The sequence below is a fragment of the Phaseolus vulgaris genome, chromosome 9 (assembly GCF_051622355.1).
Source record: "Phaseolus vulgaris cultivar YP4 chromosome 9, ASM5162235v1, whole genome shotgun sequence".
In the NCBI taxonomy this organism is placed as follows: Eukaryota; Viridiplantae; Streptophyta; class Magnoliopsida; order Fabales; family Fabaceae; genus Phaseolus; species Phaseolus vulgaris.
Window position 1 is genome coordinate 23651243 of NC_143506.1, and position 24359 is coordinate 23675601.

The 24359-nt window shown below is 31.3% G+C and overlaps 1 protein-coding gene across 1 annotated transcript; it reads left to right on the forward strand.

Moving 5' to 3' along the window:
* Window positions 1–21621: 21621 nt before the first annotated feature.
* ATL43 (RING/U-box superfamily protein) lies at window positions 21622–24291 on the forward strand. Its single transcript, XM_068625497.2, has one exon. It carries the CDS (start codon window positions 22842–22844, stop codon window positions 24180–24182), a length of 1341 nt encoding a protein of 446 aa, XP_068481598.1. The 5' UTR covers window positions 21622–22841; the 3' UTR covers window positions 24183–24291.
* Window positions 24292–24359: the final 68 nt, after the last annotated feature.

Consider the following 24359-nt stretch of genomic DNA (forward strand, 5'->3'; position numbering starts at 1 on the left):
AATTGGGGAGGAGGAGAAGAAGAGGAACTCTTGTTACTGCTTCTAAAGTTTTTCCTTCTCTTCTTACTCTATTTTGCTATGAAATTTAACCATCTACAATTAACAAATAAAGAACAAACAAAACATCAATATAGCATATAAAAAAGTAAAATTAAGAACATGATGGCATACCTTCTCTACATAATGTTATTTGGTGACCAAACCCACGATTTCTATTTTGAAGGTGGTCTCTTGAATCTGAAATTTATAAAAGTTAAGATGATTGTACTATCGAAAAGCAAAACATAAAAGAAGAAAATATAGAGGAATAACAGATAGATAAATGGTGATAAAAAAAATAAAAAAATCACATTGGAAGTAAATTTTCCGTAAAACATGAGGAAATGCGAATATCACTACAAAAAAATCTTGTATAAAGTGACAGTTTTAATATGGCGGTTATTAATAACCGTCACAATTTTTCGTATAATACGACGTTTTAATAACTGTCACAATTATCCTAAATAAAATGTCGCGTTTTTCTTCCCTCCATACACCATTTCTCATTATTCCCATTTTTTTAAACTTGTTTTGACTCTTGAAAACTAAATCCTACCACTTTTCACACTTTTGAAAATCCCGCGTTTTCCTTCCCTCCATACACCATTCTTCACACTTTTCATTCCCTCTCTCTCACGAAATCCTACCATTTTTCCCCTCTCTCTCTCTCTCTGCAAAACCCTAGCTCTCTTCAGTACACACTCACGAAACGCAAGCTCTCTTCACTCGCGTTCACTCTCGCATCGCTGTCTGTGAACCCTAGCTCTCTTCACTCTCATGTTCACACGTTACACGGTTCGCGATTGTTCGCCATCGTCTGCCATCGTCCACCACTATCCGCCACTGTCTGCCATCGTCCGCCACTATCCGCCACTGTCTGCCATCGTCACCTCCTCCGCCATCTTTTGTTCAGGTTCAAAATCTACTACCGGATTGTTCCTAATTTGTGAAATCTATTGTGATTCCTAATTTGTGAAATCTATTGTTCTTAATTTGTCAAATACTTGTTACATGATAAATGTTGATCAATTAGGGAGGAATGAGTTTGAGAATCAGAATGTATGACAGGATAATGTGCTTTGTGAATTGTAACATGGTTGCACATTTGGAAGCAATTAATCGGCAAAATACTGCACAATCTTCTTAAGGTATTCTTAAATTGCATTGATATGTGGGTTACTTTAATATTAGCTAGCGTGCATGACTATGATATTTGCCATTGTTGTATATGATTGTACAGATTATAAATGGAGTTGCTCTCCTGTTTCCTGGGCCTAATTATTCGATGGCTTAATAATCTTTCTAGTTCTAGTGGGGTTTTCATCCCTGTTACATCATTGGTGTTGGATGTTTTAGAATACAAAATTGCCAAGGACAGTGGGAACCTAGCAAAGTCTTGCAACCAATGTGTACCGTAAAGGTTAGATGAATTTGACACCACCCTTGCCCCCAACACAATAATTTCTTTGGTTTAAACAATTATACATATCTAATATCATTCAGCCTCTTTCGTAGCACATATATGGACCATTTACTTTATCATTATAGTTGACAGTTTAAAATTACTGCAGCTTCCAAAGCATTGGTTAAAATCACGTGGCTTCCAAGAAGAGTGTATCTTATCCGCCTGTGAACCCCTTTCAGAGCACTTTGCACAATGGAGCTATCATATATCATTTCCTGAGCTAGCGACAACTCCACTTAAACACCTAAAGAAGGTCTTTGAGAAAACTTCTATTGAGAGTTTCAGACATGTTATTAAGCGTTTCATTGATCAGGTGAGTAAAGTAATCATGTTTTCCTGTTTGTCTATTTAGAATATTACATGCCATCTTGAATTTTGACATTTAGTTGAATGTCTGCAAGACTAGTTGAATCTTGAAGTCACTATCACATAGCAAACTGGCCATCATTGCTGTAAGTTGTTATGAGTGCAATTTAGATTGCCCTGTTCTGTCATCAATTTTGCAGCATGTTACTTGATCACCACTATTGCTTTTCTATTTTCTGTTTTTCTTGTTGGTATAGTTTGTCATCATTGAAACCCTTTGACAGGTATGATGCTTGCATGGATGTGACTGATAGTGATCACAAATCTGTCCAGTGTAAATTCAATGTAAAAATTTCTCATATTGATAGATCAATAAGGAGAAAGGAGTTTGGGGTGATTATGAAATCAAATGAGAAAATAAGATCTGTTCTTGAAGATTTATGTTATGTTCCAGAAGCCACTCTCAGCCCAAACAGTTTAGTCCTCCAGAACATGGACACTTCGTTCTTGCTTATTACTAACAGAAGTACAGAAGATAAGGCTATATATAAAATTACTTGTCAAGGCATCTCAATAGTCAAGAATGATGGACATGCACCTGAATATAGTCCAAGAGGTGGCTTTGGCTTTCCTAGATGGCTTGAGGTATTGTATCTTTTACCTTCAGATTCTCTATAATGCACTTCACCCGTTTTAGATTCCCTTCTCTGAAAATATAAAACAATAAACAATTTTCAAACAGATCAAGCTTTCACTGTTAACACAATTGGATTCCTTAATCAAAGTTTGGACTTCGATTTTATCTTAAGCATAAACTTCATATGCTCCAAATGGGTAATCCACTAAGAGAGATTAGTTGGATGCCGAATAGAAGCGTTAGAAATACCCGTACGTTAATTAAATATATTTTTTATCATATGATTAGCAGAATTTTGGTTTTAGGTTTTATTAAAAAATTGTTTTTGATCTTTATAAAATTTTCTTTTTAGTTTTTTGTTTTAGTTCCTTAAAATGTTTTTCTATTTTAATTTAAAAATTAAAATTAAACTTTACTGAAAAGGATGTAAAAAAATAGTCTAAACTACCATAAATATTAAAGACTAGAAATAATACATTGTATTTATATTATTATTATTATTATTATTATTATTATTATTATTAAACTTCAGATTTCCAGCAATTACATTACCGGTGATTTATACTAGAAATAATTTGTTTGGATGATTCCACTAATGACTTCTTGCGCAGCATTCATGAAGGCCTCCATTGGAATTTGAGAAAGACACAATCATTTGATGGCCCTCGAGAAACATGACAAAATCTCATTATCCATCTTTCTTAGTAAGTCTGTAGAGAGCATTGTCGTTGGAAACTGGTTAGTTCTTCATCAACAATATCTAGAAGCAACTTTAATTTTAGTATAGTTTTAGTTTAGATTAAATTATTCCCCTCTGCACCTTATCCTCTCTTATTTTATCATGTATACTCCTTTGAGAAAGAGATGAATATAAATTATTCATAATACCATTGATTTTATGTTTCTTTCAGCTCAAGTATCATGACACGGGTAGAGAGAAGGATTGTCTTCCTCAAGTTGGGCAATGGAACATGATGAACAAGGTACTTGTGTACATTATATGATAATAATATAAAATGTGTGTTTTCTTTTATCTTTAATGGTTTAAAGATGTGAGCCGTATTTGGTTAATTAGTTTTTAAGTTTGAGTGAAATTCTAATACATGCATGGTTACAAGGTGTTTGTCTTTTGAATGACTTTATTAGGATGTTTGGCTTGTTTTTTGCAATTAGATTATTTCTTAACTTTTTTTTTATGAATAATAATTTTCTATTTCTTTCAGAAAATGGAGAATGGGGGTACTGTTAACAACTGGTTCTGCATAAATTTTTCAAAGAGTGTTCAAGATAGTGTTTCCCGTGGCTTTTGCTATGAACTTGTTCAGATGTGCTATATATCTGGCATGGTTTGTATACATCCTCTTTAATCAATTTGTTTTGCATGCAGCTTGCTTGATTGCTTGTCATTTGTTTCATGTGCTCAGACATTTAATCCCGAGCCAATTGTCCCACTGGTTAGTGCTCGCCCTGATCAAGTGGAGAAAGATCTGAAAACCCGTTATCATGATGCAAAGAATAAGTTTCAGGGAAGGGGGTCGGATTTGCTCATTGTTATTTTGCCTGACAATAATGGATCTCTTTATGGTTGGTGCATTTACTGTGATCGTTGTAACTTGTTTTTTTTATGCACACGTATATGTGAAAATATCTTAATTTTGTATTATTTTTTGTGTAGGTGACCTCAAATGTATATGTGAGACAAATCTTGGACTAGTTTCACAATGTTGTTGGATTAAGCATGTGTTTAAATGAGCAAGCAATACCTTGCAAATGTTGCATTGAAAATTAATGTAAAAGTGTCTGGAAGAAATACTGACATTTTCTTTAGCTATTTAAATAATAATGGTGTGTTAAAACTGCAGGTTGTGGCTTCTCAAGATTATCCTGAAATTACAAAGTAGGCTGGTTTAGTCTGAGCCCAAGTTCATAGACAGGAACTCATTCAGGATCTTTTCAAGCAATGGCAAGATCCAGTTAGAGGAACAGTGACTGGTTCTTCATCACCTAATAAAATAATAGAATCAAGTAATAGGATCAAGTGCTCGAAGCAAATTGATTAGGGATGTATGAACTTTTGAACAATTATGTGTTGTAATTTTAAATTTGATTAGGGATGTATGAACTTTTTATGTGTTTAAATTTTCAATTACATATAAACTTTTGAATATTATTATTTGTGTTTTAATTTTCAATGAAATGAATGGATGATTATAACTTTATACATTATTTTATTTTATTATGAAAAGGTGGTAGTTAAATTTTATAATTGTATAAAAAAATTTATAAAAAAGGTGGTGGTTATATTTTATTTATTCAGAATTAAAATTACGTCAGTTAAAAATGCCACTACTTACGTATATAATGGCGTCGGAATCTTCTTCAATGAATGTAAATTGCGACAGTTATAACTGACACTACTTATGTATATTATGGCGCCAGAATCTTCTTCAATGAATGTAAATTGCGACAGTTATAACTGACACTTGTTACATATAAAAACCGTTTCTACTTACACTATGTTTAAAGTGGCGGGTGTTGCGGCGGGTAACATAAAACCGCCACATTAAACTTTGTGGCGGCCAGTTCTATGGCGGTTTGGAAAACCGCCACAAGCGTATATTGTGGCGGTTATAAACGTCACTTTATACAAAAAAAACCGCCACAATATACACTTTTTTTTGTAGTGTATATTTTAGTAAATGTTTTGTATGATTTTATCTAAATCCATAAAATTGTTCCAAAAACATCTTATGATCAAGGACTTTCATCATGTACCTTCTGCCTCCTCTTGTTGAGTCTTTCTTATTCCTTTAGTCAGATGTTTCAATCACAATTTCATATAAGAAAAATGTCAAATTAGTGTTTTACAAATTGAAATGCACATAAAGAGAATTATTTATTGTTGTGATGGTGCCTGCAACTCCTTTTGTTAAGTTTTTCCCCTCCATCTAGTCACAACCATCAATTACAATTTCATAAGACAAAGGTCAAATTAGGGTTCCACAAAAAATATTAATCAAAACATAGAAAGAGAAAGAGAATTGATAATGAAATTTTATGCTTTTACATGAAAGAGAAAAGAAGATGGGAAGTAGGGGGTACAAAAAAGAAAGTGAGAAGTAGGGTGGGTACGTGAGTTTATGCGTAGTGGAGATATTCATATTTAATAGGGACCAAGTAAAGAGGAATTAAAAATTGCTTATTAAATCAATTTGAAAACTGTTCTCTATGGAATTACGAAATGTTTAGGATAATTTAATAGAATGAAAGGTTGTTATAAGAGTAAATGAAAAAAAAAAAAATAAGCGGTTATAAAGAGGAATCTTCTTTATATATAGGTATAGATAATTAATAGATGATGATGAAATGTATAATTTATCTTGTATCTATGATTTGTTTTTCTATATCAACATCTGAATAATTTTAATTGAAATAATTGTTATTAAAAATGTTAGTTGGTATAATATAGAAGATAAATATTTTTAATTGAATAATTTTATAAAAAATATTTTTTAATAATTTATATTGTAATTAAACAATTTTGTAATAAACAAATATGTTAGGCTTTGTTAAACTTTATTTGGTTGGGGTGAGAGTGGAAAGTTTGATATTTTTAGGTAAGAAAAGTGAATGAATTTGAAATGAAAGTTTATAAATGATTTGATTGAAATGTAAAAAAAATATATAATTTAATCATTTACTGAAACATCTTTATCTAAAATTAGGTAAGTTTATTTTAAAATAAATATAAAAGTGTATATTAAAAGGTTTTGTACTTTAACATATTTAATGAAAAAGTAACTGTACCGACCAGGTCATCAGGCGTGATGACGTGTCTTGCACGTGCTCGGGTGGGGCGTGCTCAATGGAACGCGTAGACTAGAAAAGATGAATGGTTCAGAAGTGGGTATAGTCGCTGATCGTTGAATTGGCGTTCTCCAATCTCTAGTGTGCGTAACCGGCGGTCACCAGAGTTACGTCGCAGTCGTCGTATGAGAGTGCTAGGAGAACGGATGATCAGAGATCGCCCGGGAATGCTAGGAGATCGGGTGGTTTACACGCCGCCACAAGGAGCACATCGCCGGATCTCCCAGCAAACTTAGTTAAAGCTGTTGAAGGCTCAGAAGGGTAATTTCAAGCGTGTAAGTTCAGTAAGACGATTGTGGCACCAGCATGGGGCATGAAGGTTGAGTGGGTTGGGGGGAACACCTCGCTCATCAGCGACAGGATTCCCAGAGTGGACATTTGTTGGTGGCAAGGTTTCCCCAGCTAGAACATGCATGGTGTAGCAGTAAGGAGGGTGCCATTCGCGATGAGCGATATCACAGAGATGATTCACTTTGTTGCATCCGATACTCGCCTTGTCGAGTGGTGTTTCACAACGCATTATGTGCTAGGTTGCTCCTTGAGTTGAGGACTTAGCTGTGCGGCTGGTTACTACACAAGAATGACTTTCAAGTTGCCCCAATCCAGATGACGACACGTGTAGGGTTGGATGTCACCAGTTACTCCAACCTAGATGATGACACGTGTAGGGTTGGGAGCAATGGAGAAATGACGGTCAAGTTGCCTTAGCTCAGATGACGACACGTGTAGGGCTTGGCGCTACCTGCTATCCCAGCCCAGATGGCGACACGTGCAGGGCTGGATGCGAGCCACGCGTCCAAAAGCATAACGGCCTGGAGAGAGAAGAAACCTAGCTATAAAGGTAACCTTAACAGAACCTGCAGAGGTACGTTTTTCATTACGGCTGATACTGCTAGGGTTGTGTGCCTACAGTACGGTCCTACAAAGCATATTCTCTCTTAGTTTTTGGGTGTTCTTGTCACTGACTTGAGCGTCGGAGCGCCACCGGCCGCAGAGGCGCCACTGTGTGTTTTTCAGGTTCTCAGAGAGGCTATCTGTGGAGTGGACTTGGAGGGCACGTGGTGTCAAGCTGGTGAGGAAGATCGTGACGAGGCAACGCTCTTGCGCTAAGTCAACCGGCAGGATCAGTAACGCTACACAATATTGATAAAGATTAGTTATCATATTAGTTTCATTCTGTTGAACTACATTTATCAAAAATTGTCGATCCCTTCCTGTAAAACTACAATTTATTTCTTCGTCTTCATCACATAAATCAAAATCATCAATAACTCTTTTCTCCATCGTCAAAGCACACTTTTTTTTAAACATAATTATATTTTCCATTAATAATAACGATATGAACAACATGGTTTTAAATAAATAATGATATCAAATTATTGTAACAATAATAAACATAATAATACTTCTAGTAGCATTTGATAATAAATGTATCAGATGTTTAGTCTCACTATTTATATTTTGACAATTTTTAATAATGGAACCTTCCACATACAACCTACATAATAAATGAAACACTCCTCTTTGTTATTCGTTAAGGTTATACAATTAAGGTTTATTGTTTAGGGATTATGTATAAAGCATTTAATCAATTACAAAAGCATACATAATTGATTATAAAGAAAAATGTAATTGATTATAACAAAGCATGCATAATCGATTAAATGATTTTGTGTAATTAATTAAGTTAAACAAAATTATTGATTACATTGAAAAGGTTGATCAATTATTATGGTAAACATAATCAATTAACACGTCAGGCTTAGTCAGCCTGTTACAAGGTCGAGTTGAGTTGGTCTAGATTCAGGTAGAGCCAAGTCCACTCGGGTCCAAGTTGAGCCGAGTCAGTCCAAGCACAGGTCGACCCTAGTCCACATGGGTCCATATCTAGTCGAGTAAGCTCTGATCCTTGTCGAGTTGAGTCGCCCTAGTACCAAATTGAGCGTGGTCAGCTTCGGCCCATGTCGAGACGAGTCGGTTCATACCCATTTTGAGGCGAGTCAGCTGGAGCCCATTTCGAGTCGTGTTGGCGTGGGCTCATATGGAGTCGAGTCGACCTGGACCCATGTTGAGCCGAGTGAGCTCGGACCTATGTCGAGTTGAATCGTTCTTGTACCAAGTCGAGTGGGCTCGAGTCCAGGTCGAGTTAAGTCAACTCATGTCCAGATCGAGATGAATTTAATCTAATTGACAAAGTTGATTTTGATGGGAAAAACCGCACGCGGAAGCAACACACACAATCACGAATCAACTGCAGAAGAATAAACGACACAAGATTTAACGTGGTTCGGTAGCCAACTGCAACCTACATCCACACAAACAACTATTAGGTTTTATTTCTTTCCTGTTGCGTACAAAATTACAAGCACAATGATCTCTTTAAATAGAGATAATAAAGGGACACAATGATTAAACAGTCACTAAAAAATGGTGTATAATGAATGTAGTATAATGAAGAAGAAAAAATGGTGAAGTGAGGGAAGAGTGCTTACACTTATAGAAGATAAAAGAAAAATATACTTAAAAAGATATTAAATAAAAAATAATTTTAAAGATAAAAAATAATTAATCATTATATTAAATAAATTAAATACTATTTTAGAAATTAAAAAAATTATTAATATTTAAATTAATTTCTATTATTAATAAATAGTTTTTAAATTAATATCTAATTAAATATTAATATTTTAGTTAAATTAATTAGATTTTAAAGTTTATAACTAAAATCTTAATATTTAATTAATAATATAAATTAATTTAAATATCAATATTTTTTTTAATTTTTAAAATAATATCTAAATTAATTAATATTGTTATTAATTAATTTTTATTTAATATTTTTTTATTAGTAGATATCACTTTGTGACACTTGGTAGTTAATATTGATTGTAAGAAGAAGATAGGAAGATGGATGTTGAGAAGACCAAGATGAGAAAACTTTGCAATATAAGATTGTAAGAAAGAAGTAATGGGTAGACACAAAATGGTATCTTCTTATAAAAAATTACATCGGTTATCAAAATAAATATTTTGTTCCTACTAAGGAGATGAGACCTAGAGAACTATTGAAGTCTTTTTCTCCTTCCTTCGGTCGGTCAGGTTACTGGGTGATGAGCTGGGATTCCTCTTGTCCTCCTGCTTCTCCTTTGACACTCGGTCTCGGGTGAACACCGGATGGTGGGGGTACCTGCGAAGGCACTCCGAAGCTCAAGTCAGTAAAGCGGGTGGTCAGCTCTCAGGTAGGTGAACAATAATAAATGACATACCTTACTCCTTGGGATGCATGCTATTTATATTATTCTAATAGGCCTACCTTGTTGGGCCCGTTTATCGGAGTGGACCCTGCTTAGGGTTGCATTACCTAATTCTTAATGACGGGTCAGCTTCACTGACCTTGGTTTGAGCATTAGCGGTAATATGGGTCGGCCGTCAGCCAAGCTCCCCTGGTCTCGGTCGTCTCGGCCAAGTCTTCTAAGGTTTCGGCCTGGCCTCGGCCAAGTCTTCTAAAGTCTCGGCCAAGTAGACCGTCGACCTCGTCATCTCAGCCAAGTCTCTCGGGCCTCGATCAGGTAGACCAGGTCTCGGGCAGCCAGGTGGATCTCGATCATGGAAACCAGGGATCGGCCTCGCCCATACCGATACATATTTCATCATTAATTATATAAAAAGTCAACGTAATATTCATTTTCTACAACGGTTACAAAAACAATCAAAGACACTTGTTTTTTCTAGTCACTGGATAAAATATATACTATATTAAGTTCTTTTACAGTCAATATAAGATCTACTTTCTACGTCAATTGAGAAATCAATATAAAAATTCATTCTAATATTTATAAAATTGTCACTTTATGATTTTTACATATTTTTTATAAATTAATATCAATAATTCATGGATTTTTTTTGGCACTGAAAGGGGACACAACTTACCATAATTTTATATATAATTTAAACGTAACAATTTTTTTTTAAAATTTTACCTGTTGTCGTGATTACAAATAACCAACTTTATAAATCGAAAGCCATCACTTCATCTTTCACATTTTTTAATAGTCTATAAGAAAAAATTACATAAAGTTACATAATGATTATGTAGTTATTTATAATTAATTTTCAATGTTCTATAATTAATTATGTTGGCTAGAGTTGTTCATTTTTCATTCATCTCCTCTTATCTCAATAAATCGATCATCATATAAAATTTTTTGTGTCACACTCATTTTTTCACTCTTTCTTTTCTCACTTCAATGAGTAATGTCTTTGTCATGTTACTTGCTCTCTTGTCCATCTTTTTTTTTCACACATCACTAATGCTTTGTTTGGATTAGAGGGTGTGGGGAGTGGAAGTGTGAAGATTTGTGAAGAAAGTTGAGGGTGTTTGGATTGAAGTATGTTAGAGTGGATCTGTGAGAAAAATTTATTGAAATATGTGAGTGATGTGATGGTTGTAAGGATATTTTGAATTATTTTTAATTGAGTAAATTGTAAGATTACAAATTTACCCTTATGTATAAAAGAAGAAGAAATAAATTATAATTAATTTTGCGCACATTATATTTAATTAAAGGAAATTAAAGTTTTAATTATAAATAAAATAAAAAATAATTTAAAATTAAAAGAAATAAATAAATAATTTTGTATATTTAAATATAATTTTATTATTTTCTATTTTTAATTAAGTTAATTTATTTAGATAATTTTAATATTATTTATGTTTCTTGAAATTATGTTATATATATAAAATTATTATTAATAAGGATTTCTATTATTATCATTAACAAAATAAATATATTATAAAAAGTAAATGGTTATTTACAACATAACATGAATATTAATTAGTTCTCAAAATATATAATATAAAGTCATTATATTTAATCTGAAAAGAGATAAACACGTGTTCATTTGTTTGTAATTTAGAAATTAAGATAAAAAGGAAAACATAATAATGTTAATTAGAAGAAAAAAAATTAGAAAATAAAATATATATATATATATATACAAAATTATTATTAATAAGGATTTCCATTATTATCATTAACAAAATAAATATATTATAAAAAGTAAATGATTATTTACAACATAACATGAATATTAAGTAGTTCTCAAAATATATAATATAAAGTCATTATATTTGATCTGAAAAGAGATAAACACGTGTTCATTTGTTTGTAATTTAGAAATTAAGATAAAAAGAAGAACATAATAATGTTAATTAGAAAAAGAAAAGACATCCCCAGTAATAACATTTTAATCCTTCTTGCGGAGATCACCAAACGGTTTTCTAGAAGACATATCTTATTCTATTGTATGATAATAATTGCATCTTTTTCATTGACAACGTCTTCAATGCACCATTTGCAAAAATTACAACCTAGAACCATGCCACTTCTAATCTGTTTTCAACAAAAGAATAAAATTTAACAATGAATAAGTTTAAAATAGCATTATTAAGTTTGTATGAAACCTAATTGAATAAATTTTACCTTGTAGTTGGGACAACCCAAAAAAAAATTCCAGCACTTTTTTTTTCTGTTATTGCTATTTTCAAAATAGCAAACTATCCACAATCACAAATAGGAGCAACAAAGGCACTTGTGCTCGAAGTAGCATGGGTAAAAGTACCACATTTTTGCACACTACAACCAGTACAACTAGATGACGATATATTATGATACGCAGACATTGAAGGCCACTTAACCAATGTTGTCGAAGTTTCGTATTAGGTAATGGAACCCAAATATGATTTATAAATAATAAAAATAAAATGTTAAAAAAGTTGCACTCAAAACAATATGATTATTCAAAACAATGTTCAACGTCAAAAATAACAATAACAATAACCATTAATGTTCAACATGAAAATTATAAATAAAAATAATAATGACAATAACATAATGATAACACAATCAATGGTCTTAATGACGTTGAATGTCATGCAGAGTATCCTCAATTCTGTCAATGCGGGTATTAATGTTTTGTATCCCGGACAAAATTTGGGTTAACAATTCGGTACGATTGGGGATTGCCAACTCCCTTTGACCACCTTCAACATGTTCTTCTGGCAAATGATCCTTTTCATCATCTTCTTCGTGTGACTGGTGAGGCCTACCAAGTTGTCATACGTCATTGACCTGGAATATATTTAATTTTTTCATACTATTTTTCCCAAAGTAATGATTCCATCCTAGCATTATTGTTTGTTCATTCGACAAGTCGAAGCCATACACCTGCAAAATCCTCGTTATCAAATTTGCATACGAGAGAGGCATGTTGCTATCCTGACATTTGATAATGTGTTGCATGATGTAATGAGGCCAATTAATGATTACATTATTTTTTATTAACCACAACATCAAAATATCTTCATTCAGTAATTGTGCGAAGTTGCTTCCACGAGGGCACAAGATATGCACCCATGTGTAATGCAATAGTCGGTCATTCATTTTCAGACTACCGACATTTATGACATTTTCATGAATCATGGATGATAATGCCAGTTCTCGATCAAAATTCAGTTCCTCAGGGATCGTCTCAGGGGTTAACTTAAGACCGTCATACCTAAAATGAGCAATGTTCATCCAATCCATTTCTTTAATGTGTATCATCCTTCCGCAAATCTCAATAGCAAGGTCACCAAAAAGTGTGATCTTTACATTTGTATAAAATACTCTTATCAAGTTCTCATAATACGGAAGATTAATTCCAAGGAAAGGTTGTAAACCTTGCCAATTCAGAACATTTTGGAATTCAAATCATGGAGTAACAAAAAATGGAGTATGCATAACTTTTGGTGGTAATACTGGTCTTTCGTGAAACTTTTTTTCAAACACCACCACTTGACGTCTTGTACTAAAGTATCTTGAATAATCAAGAACGTTTTCAATCCTCGTTGTTGGTTGAGGAGGAACGACAACATCTTCTGTTGGAGCTTTACCCTTATGGGTTCTGTTATGTTTCTGGGATGATAATGTCATGTATAAAGCAATTACTACAATAAATAACTAAACATATTATCATAAACATATTGGTAGATCTTGTCAAACACAATAGTACAAGTTCACAAAGCAAAATATTACATGACCAATGAAAGTACAAGTTCACAAAGCAAAATATTACATGTCCAATAATAAACAAACACAGTCAAATATTACATGTCCAATAATTAAAAGACATGAAGGTAACGTCGACGCAGAGATATAAAATCAACGCCTAGTCATAAATGCAAACAACTTTGTTATGCGACGCTCATATGGCATCCCAAATAGTTGCTTCACTCTTCCGGGATGGTCACATAAAAACTCGTAGCATTGATCCATGACCTGTTCATCCTGAATGTTAAGCTCCACCAGCATTGCCCAAATATCAGACTCAGAGTACTGATACAATGCATGATGACGGTGATGGTGTACATGCTCAGCATATAAGTCGTTCCTTCGTCTTATTTCCACAGCTATATCTTGTGTTGCGGTTGCTTGTGCACGAGCAATAGTGTCACCCCCAATCCAAACACAGTGTGAAATCTAAATGCATTCACAAATTCATCCGAATGAACAATATTAATCTGAATGCAAATAGAGTGTAAGTAATACTTTTTTGTGAATTTTTATCTCTTTGTATTTATTTCTCTTTTACTTTAAAATATTTATGAAACAAATATATCACCATTTACATTCAATATAAAATGGAAACTCTTATGGATAAAAAGATGTTAAGTGTTATGTTTTATTTTAATTAGATAATAGAAAATTAGACTGTGAAAAAAAGTAAAAATAAAATTATTTGAAAAAAAAAGTATAAAAATAATTATTAAAGACATATATGTATATGTCATAATAACATTAGATTGAATGTTGTAAATCAATACTTATATAAAAGAGATTCTTCCTTTTTTTTTATTAATTTTTTTTTATCTTTATATTAATATTTTAATAAAATAATAGAAAATTAAACAGTGAAAAAAATAAAAATAAAATTATTTGAAATAAAAGAGTATAAAAATAATTATTAAATATTTAATTTTTAAATTATTATTATTATTTTAATTATAGTAAAAAAATATTAAAGACATAATTAGTATATATATATATATGTATATGTCATAATAATTTGTAAATCTATACTTATATATAAAAATTATCTTTTTTAACTGTTTTTAATTCTTTTTCTATTTTATTTGTTAATATTTGATTTTATTTTTTTTCATATCTCAATCTCTCTAAAAAATTATACTTTTTATCTCTTCTTATTATTTTATTTAGTTGACATCTTTTATTTAATTTTTAATATTAAACATAATTATATATAAATGATAAAAATAAAAAATGCAAATACAAAGACACTATTTTGGTTTAATTGACATATTTTATTTAATTTTTAATATTAAACATAACTATATATAAATAATAAAAATAAAGAAGTGAATGCATAGGCGCAATAGTGCCTGTGTTTCCTTAAGTATTAATAAGATAAATTTTTCATAAGCATGGAATATATCTATACATATATATAAAGAGGATTCCTCTTTATAACAACCTTTCATTCTATTAAATTATCCTGGGCATTTCGTAATTTCATAGAGAACAGTTTTCAAATTGATTCAAGAAACAATTTTTAATTCCTCTTTACTTATCCCTGTTGAATTATGAATATCTCCACTATGCATAAACTCACGTACCCACCCTACTTCCCACTTCCTTTTCTGTACCTACTCCCCAATTTCTTTTCTCTTTCCTTTCTTCTTTCATGTAAAAGCATACTTTCATTCTCACTTGTCTTTCTCTTTCTATGTTTTGATTAATCTTTGTGGAACCCTAATTTGACCTTTGTCTTATGAAATTGTAATTGATGTTTGTGACTAGATGAAGAGAACTTAACAAAAAGAGTTGCGGACACCATCACAATAATCGGTAATTCTCTTAATGTGCATTTCAAATTGTGAAACACTAATTTGCCATTTTTTTATGAAATTGTGATTGAAACATTTGACTAGAGGAATAAAAATGACTCAACCAGAGGAGGCAGAGGGTATGTGATGAAAGTCCTTGATTATAAGACGTTTTTGGGGAACAATTTTATGAATTTAAATAAAATCAGATAAAACAATGACTAAAACGTATTCTCATTTCCTCGTGTTTTACGGAAAAGTTACTTCCAATATGATTTTCTGAATTTTTGTCATCACCATTTATCTCTCTACTATTTCTCTGTATTTTCTTCTTTTAGTTAGTACAATCATCTTAACTTTATATAAATTGTATGTCATCGTGTTCTTACCTTTACTTTTTTTCTTTACTTTAACAAGAGAATGTAAAACTTCAGAAGCAGTAACAAAAGTTTGTCTTCTCCCCATTTTTTTTTTTATTTTCTTCATTTATTATTACTTATTTACAATCTTCAATTAGAAGAACGTAGAAAGAGGAAGACATTAGATCCCAAGGCACTATTTCCCGTGCGCCGAAGCATAAGGTTCCAATGCGAAGGAACATTGTTAATAGTGGTGCGTAATCTGGATTTTGTGCGTGTTGCATTCTTGAAAAAAAGTTGCATGTGCTTCTACATTCATTGGAGAGTGTATGGAAATGTTTGTTATTTTGTTTTGTTTGTGAATAGAAAAAAATGGTTCGTTTTGGGATTTGATTGGGAGGGTTAAGAATAAGGGGGGTGACGTTGATGAAGGATATGGAGGGAAGTGGTTGACGGTGGTAGTAAAGAATACAAACGATTTGACTAAGTCTCTCTGCAAGTTAAAAGCAAAGAAAAGAGTAACATATTTTATTATATTTTCTTCTTTTGTATATAATATTTTTCATGATTAATGTTGATTGAACAATTGAGGATGAATTTTTGGTTTTTGATAAAATATTAAAAAATAATGAAACTCAATTTCTATTTAATTTTTTTCTTGATTGATTTTGTAGTTTTAAATAAATTTTAACTACAACTTCATCAAATATATTTTTTTACCCATAATTAATAAAATATTAAAAAATCATAACAAAAATACTCAAAATCTATTTAATTATTTTTTCTCCTTGAGTTTGTAGTTAATAAATTTAAACTATTAAAACAAATGTCTTTAGAAAAGTATTATCGTCATTTTTTAAATTTCATTCTTATTTAAAATTCAATCACAATAGTTTTATTATAAGTAACAAAATAAATAAAAAATTATAAGTTTATCTTCTACGTAAGAAATTTTTAAAAACTTTCTTCGTACTACATGATTTTGACAATAATTAATAGAATAAAAAAAAATTAGAAAAAAATGTAATTTTGTTTGTTACTATGTGGATGTACAATGGAATTTAAAGAAGAAAGAAAAAAATTAATAAAATAGTATATATTTGTGACTCAATTCCCAATTTAGCACCATTTACACTTTTATTTTCCTATCTAACACCTTTTTGTTTTTATTTCCCTATCTAGCACCCTTTTGTTTTTATTTCCCTATCTAGCACCCTTTTATTTTTTATTTCCCTATCTAGCACATTTTCAAAAATAAATAAAATAATATATATATAGCTTTTTTTGATAATTTTAATTTTGAATATATTAAAAAATAAGTATTTTTAATGTTTAAAATAGTTAGAAATATAATTAATGAATAAAGAAATGAGTTTTTACAAAATAAAAATAAAAAAGTAATAAATTAAAAATGTTTAATTTAAATTTTTTTTAAGAATGAAGAAAATAAAAAATTAAACTCTACAACAACATAAAAGTTCAATCTATAAACATAAATTAGTATTTGTTTTTATTATTATTGATGATGTAATTATGTTAATTTCAAGTAAAAAATACAGGATATAATTATAAAAAATCAAATTCAATTAGTATTAATTAATATTGAACGCACAAATAATATTGAAGTGTCTATCTACCCTAAATGCAAAATCCTAAAAAAAACAATTGCTACACTTAATGCTTAAAAATGAGAAGAAGAAAAATGTAAAAATAAATAAATATAGAAAATAAAAACAGCAACATTGCAACATATCTTTCATGTTACTAAAGACTATTTGATGGAACTAAAAAATGAAGAATATTAGTCTGCATATACTGGTCAAATACTATGTCTAAGTCTCGACATGAAAATAACTTTCAAGGAGAAACCTAAGTCAAATCGAATAAGGGTTGATATGAACATAAGAGAACAACATGATCGAACAAAACAATGTTCATATTGTCAAACACCAGGATACACAAAAAAGAACATGTCCCAACATTATTGTATTGTGCACTTCTCGTCATTAATTATGTTATATTTCATTTCGCACAAACTATTTAATGTACCATTGAAGAAAATATTAAATGAATGATTTATTTTTCTTTTTATGATCAACATCGGCTTATTGAATATCGTATTATATCTTTTATCTTTATCTTGTTTGGATTTTTATTTTTTTTATATCTTGTATATTTATCTTATTTTGTTTTGCCTTTATTTTATATCTTATATGTTTTTAGTTATTATTTTTTTTCTGCCATTGTTTATTTATTTTTGTTTTTTGTTTTTATTTTATTATTGCTGCTTTTATTTTCTATACTTATTTATTTTTGCATTTTTTTCTTCTCATTTTTAAGCATTAAGTGTAGCATTTGCATTAGTTTTTTTTTTAGGATTTTGCATTTAGGGTAGACACTTCAATATTATTTGTGTATCCACTATTAATTAATACTAATTGACTTTAGTTTAAATTATTTTTTTAAGAATGAAGAAAATAAAAAATTAAACCCTACAACAACGTAAAAGTTGAATCTATAAACATAAATTAGTATTTATTTTTATTATTATTGATGATGTAATCATGCTAATTTCAAGTAAAAATACAGGACATAATTATAAAAGAAACAAAAGTCAATTAGTATTAATTAATAGTGGACAAACAAATAATATTTTTGTCTACCTTAAATGCAAAATCGTAAAAAACAACTAATGCAAATGTTACACTTAATGTTTAAAAATGAGAAGAAAGAAATGCAAAAATAAATAAGTCTAGAAAATAAAAACAACAACAATAAAATAAAAACAAAAAACAAAAATAAATAAAGAATGACGGAAAAAAAAATAACTAAAAGCATAAAAGATATAAAATAAAGGCAAAAAAAATAAGATAAAGATAAAAGATATAAAAAAATCCAAATAAGATAAATATAAGATATATAAGACGATACTAAATAAGTATATGTTGATCATAAAAAGGAAAATAAATGAAAGATGATCATTCATTTAATATTTTCTTCAATGATACATTAAATAGTTTGTGCGAAATGAAACATAATTAATTACAAGAAGTGCACAATCCAGTAATGTTGGGACATGTTCTTTATGTGTGTCCCGGTATTTGACAATATGAACATTTTTTTTGTGCGTTATTATCTTATGTCTATATCAGTCTTTATTCAACTTGATTTTTTTTATAATTATGTCCTGTGTTTACTTTATTACTTTATTAATAATAATAAAAATAAATACTAATTTATGTTTATAGATTCAAATTTTATGTTGTTGTAGAGTTTAATTTTTTATTTTTTTTCATTCTTAAAAAAAATATTTTTTAAACTAAACATTTTAAATTTATTACTTTTTTATTTTTATTTTGTAAATACTCATTTCTTTATTCATTAATTATATTTCTAACTATTTTAAACATTAAAAATATTTATTTTTTAATGCATTCAAAATTAAAATTATCAATTTTTTTTAATTTATTATTTATTTATTTTTGAAATGGTGCTAGATAGGCAAATAAAAAATAAAAGGGTGTTAGATAGGGAAATAAAAACAAAAAGGGTGCTAGATAGGGAAATAAAAATAAAAGGGTGCTAGATGGGGAAATAAAAGTGTAAATGGTGCTAGATAAGAATTTACCCTATATTTATATTAATTGTTATAATCTATACTTATATAAAGGAAATTTCATATTATAAATGTTTTTTTAGTACATAAATTTGTTTCTATTTTATCCTTATTAATATTTTATTTTATTAATTTATTTTGTCATTTTATCCTTTTGTAATTTCGTTAACAAAGTAGTTTTTTTTTTTTGATTTTAATCTCATTTTTTTCAATTGCTATTATACAGTTAAGAATTTCCTATTTTATCCTTATTAATATTTTATTATTTTAGACTATTTTTAGTAATTTATGTGTCTTCTATATATATTTATATTTATTAAAATATACTATAATAATATTAATATTATTTATTTAAATTTTAATAATAAACAAAAATATATATAAATGATAAAAATAAAAAATGGGATATATACGCTGAAAATACTTGTGTTTCATTACTATTATAATACTTTTGAAAAAAAAAATATTTTTGCGTAGAAAGTTTAACGCGCAATAAATATATATATATATATATATTATCTGAACTAATAGAAACACATATAACGTGCGTGTTTACTTTTTTTTATTATAATAAAAATATATACTTAAAAATTTAGCTATTGTAATACTTATTTATAAAAATATATATATATATATATATTATCAGTTTTAATAATATTTTTAAAATATTAACAATAAATAAAACTAAGTATATATTTTTATTATAAAAAAAAGTAAACACGCACGTTATATGTGTTTCTATTAGTTCAGATAATATATATATATATATATATATATATATATATATTATCAGTTTTAATAATATTTTTAAAATACCAACAATAAATAAAACTAATTATATTTTCAAAGATTAAAATGATACAAAGTATAGATACAAAAGAACATTTAAAACACATTTTTCATTATTTATGTTTGCTAGGATAGTAAGGGCATAGAAATATAGGAGCACTTACCAAACATAATCCTTTGTGTTATATATATTATATTTTCGGTTATTTATATGATTATTAGAGAGATTAGTATCAAGGTATTTTCAGTGTACCCAATAAAATCATGAATTTTGTGAATGATTGATAAAAATAAGTTTTTAACAAATTAAGGATTCAATTTTTTTTATTGAAATAGTCAGTTCATTATTACATTAAATTATTTAGTAAAAGTAACATGAAAATTTTTGGTCAATAAATTTTTTATTTTGGTGTAAAAAACTATTTTAATTTAAGAAGGTATGATTCTCACTTTTCCAATAAATGTTTTCACAGGAAACTTTATCCAAAATCATATTAAAAAATAGTTTTTAAAGGATATTATTTTTTAACAGGTAAACCAAATATACAAAACATACTTTTTCAGTTTTAAATTTTCAAAAACCTAGAGAATTTTATCCTACAAGCTCTATGCAGATCAACTTATGCATTAGTCCCCCAAGTAAAATGCAGTCTAAATTTCATTATGTTTTTGTGTTTATATTTAAATTTAATTGATCTATGAATTTGTCTGGAAATTTATGAAGTAGAGAACATTTGATTGAGGTGACTAGTGCATGTCTGTTTCAGAACCTGTTAGAATTTCAAATCATTCAGTCAGTATTAAAGCAACCAAAAGGTTGTATTCAGCATTCACTATAACTTCAGAAGAATTTTTTTTTGTCAATAATACAGTCAGCAGAGATACTCCTGCAAACTAGCACCAAGCATGCATCCCAGTCAACAGATGCTGATTCCTTGTGAGTGAAATTCAAGTCGTACACCACCCTGTTTGAAGTATCATGCGTTATCTAAATCCATCAATCACTCCGAAAGCATCTTATTATTGTAAAAAACTATATTATTCATTATGTAAATGCCTCGCAGTACACTTTAAAAACATTGTTATGCAGAATTTTATTTTGTCATGAATATCAGATACAAAGCTTTGTTTGGAGCATAATCACCCGAAGGCATAAGAGTTAGTATAAAGAAACAGTGGTCCACGGAGCAAATTTGAATTCATCAACTTTGAAGGTCGGAAAGGATTAGAGGAACCAGCTAGAAATGATAATGCAAGTCGTGTGTCAACTAGAAAATGGGGCAAATGATTTGTAGAGTACAAGAAATAAATACAAGTCTCAATCTTGCAGGTGTTCCGAGAGTGTGGCACTTTTTGATGCAGAACAAGAGAAAAATACAACCAATAACCCCATAGTATACTAATCTGTGATGTGTATATCTTGAGGTGCATATTCAATTAGGCTTAGCCATGTTCTAGATTGTGGTCCAGATCCCCATTTAACAAAAAGTGCATCATAAATACGGAGTCATAGTTATGGTATTAATGACCTGACAAATGACAAGCAGGCAGGTTTTGTTTTTCTTCTGCATATAGCAGCATATAGAAATGTTTGCTGAGTTTAGCAATATTGTATTAAAGTGACATGTAAAAAACGCCACTAATTGTAGATGATTGGGTGGTAGAAGGACAATAATTTGCCTAAACTTAGGTTGTGAAAACAATTGAAACAGACATGAAATTGGGTTCATAATGTTGTACCGATTCTGAGTTAATCTATGTGATGGGCAAACTACAGACATTAAAAAATAGATTAAGTGAAGAAGAATAAAATTAATGAGCAGAAGCACATGGGTGAGAGGTAGGTGTAGTTTGTGATGAGAGGCAGTGGTCCCGTGACCACTGTCTGCACTCTGCAATTAACTTTAGAGCAATCAGAAATGTTGTTATAGAGAACGATATTCTTGATGAGACTTGACATGTAAAGAACACATGACTAATTGGAGCAAAAACAAAAATGGAAGCAGCATGACAATGAAATTCATTTAGCATGGTGGTGGTGCTACCCTGTGTTGTGACCTCAGCAGATGCAGTATGTGATATTAACAATGTTGCGCTTCTTCCTATCTCATAGGCTCCATATCATAGGTTCCTTTCCCGATGCTGTATCCATTCAACCCATATACAAACACAAGAACCGCCACCCTTTTTATCTACTTCTTTGCTTATTGTCTTTGCTGGGTCCCTCTCTTCCTCATCATCACATTTCTTATTTTTCTTCCATCCAAATCTCATTACCACCATAAGATTGTTTTTTATGAAAAAAATTAACTAAAATATTTGTTATCATATTTCCAGCAAATACATTATTCATTGTTATATTTTACATTAAATGAGTCACTTTTTTCACTAGTGTCCTTTGATTAATTACAAATTCTTGCTTGTAATGTAACTGAATATACATTTAATGTATTTACTAATACATGTTAAAAACATTATCCTGAAAGAAAAGAAAATATAGGCAGGCGTAGCAAAAAGAGGAAAGAGATAAAATTGGATAGTTGAAACTGATGTGTGAGGATTTGGATTTAAAGAAGAAAAAAAAGTGGGTTGAGAAGAAAGAATGAAATGGTTTGAAGGCATTAAATATTGAAATAGTAGAATTAAATTAAAAAGAAAAGATACTACAAGTGGATATTTGGAAAGACGAGTAGGTGATGCATTTAATTAATAAAAAGATGAGAAGTTATATACGTATTTGTCTTTGTCTTTTTGTATGTTTTTCCCCTGAATCCTTACCATAGAATCTCTCCCAAAATAGCTTCCCATGTCCACTCCACATGATTAAAAATTAATGCTGCGCTTCACCCTCCTCAGCTAACCACCACCCGCGCCCCCACATGGCTCCTGCACCTTCCTTCACTCTCTCCCTCTTCCTCCTCCTCACTCTCCTCCTGCTCCTTACACACGCAGCACAGTCCAGAGAAACTCCACCTCCAACTCCCCATCGAATCATTGCTCCACCACCGCCCGACAACGACAATGACAACTCGCCGCCGTTCAGACCAGGCATAGCGGTGGTGGTCTGCGTTTTGACCACCATAATCTCCCTCACGTCGCTGCTCCTCCTCTACATCAAACACTGCAACGGCGGCGCCATCCACGGCGGCGGAAGCGGCGGGAGCTCGATTCCGTGGACGGTGTCGCCTTTCGCCGGGAGAAAGAACTCCGGCATTGACCGGTCCGTGGTGGAATCGCTTCCCGTTTTCAGATTCGGAGCGCTGCGAGGACAGAAGGAAGGGCTGGACTGCGCGGTGTGTCTGACGAAGTTCGAGGCGGCGGAGGTTCTGCGGCTGCTGCCGAAGTGCAAGCACGCGTTCCACGTCGAGTGCGTGGACACGTGGCTGGACGCGCATTCAACGTGTCCTCTCTGCCGCTACCGCGTGGATCCGGAGGACATTCTTCTGGTGGAGGACGCAAAGGCATTCCGGCAAAGTCAGCAGCAACGGAACAGCCACAACAACAACGAGGAACGCGTGCGATTAAATTTGGACGTGGAGAAGCAGGAGATTGTGGAGTGTGGGCGGAGGCATTCGTCAGTGGGCGAGAGGGGAACAGAGGAGCAGAGTCGGAGGTGGACGTCGTCGTTTAGGAGGTCGTTGGATAGCGCGACATCCAAGAAAAAAAACGAGAGCGTTGGTGTTGTTGGCATTGGTTGGTTTGTACGTGGCAGAAAAGACGGGATGCTGTTGACGCAAGAAACGGAGAGGGAGGGAGATAGGACAAGCGTGGAACGGAGGTTGGAACACCGGATCATTGTCTCCCCGGGCCCAGGGAAAATGAATGGGGTCCAGCAGCGATGGAGCGACGTGCAAGCTTCGGACCTGCTGTATCTGACGTCGGAGATGATAATGAGTGAATCGCAATGGAACACGCGCCGCGGAGGAAGAGGAAGAGGAAGAGGAAGGGGAAGGAGGAGGAGCCGTACGAATGATGATGAGGTTGAGGACAGTTGGAGTGGCAGAGGGATAATAAATTCGAGAAGTGTGTCTGAGATCACGGGATTGAGCAGGTTCTCCAGCAATGGCAATAATAATAACGAGGAGGACAGAGACAGAGACAGAGACAGAGAGTGGGAGCAACAAAGGACAGGGAGAGAGAGAGAAGAGGGACTGGTGAGAAGGTGGTTGGGTTGGATTTCAAACTCACGCACACAACAAACCCAACCAGCTGTACGGTAAGGACTTGAAACACATTCATGGATCCTAGCTTAGCATAGGATTTGTTACTCCCAACACAACACACTCTTATATCATTTTTTACCTCTTTTTATTTCTCTCTTTCTCTTAACTTTGGTTTGAATTGAAGAAAGTGGAATAGAGTAGGATAGGGAGAGTAGGATGCAAGTGGAAGTGATA

What these genes read in the sequence shown, in the direction of transcription:
- ATL43 (XM_068625497.2), top strand. Translation starts at nt 22,842, where the DNA reads ATGGCTCCTGCACCTTCCTTCACTCTCTCCCTCTTCCTCCTCCTCACT.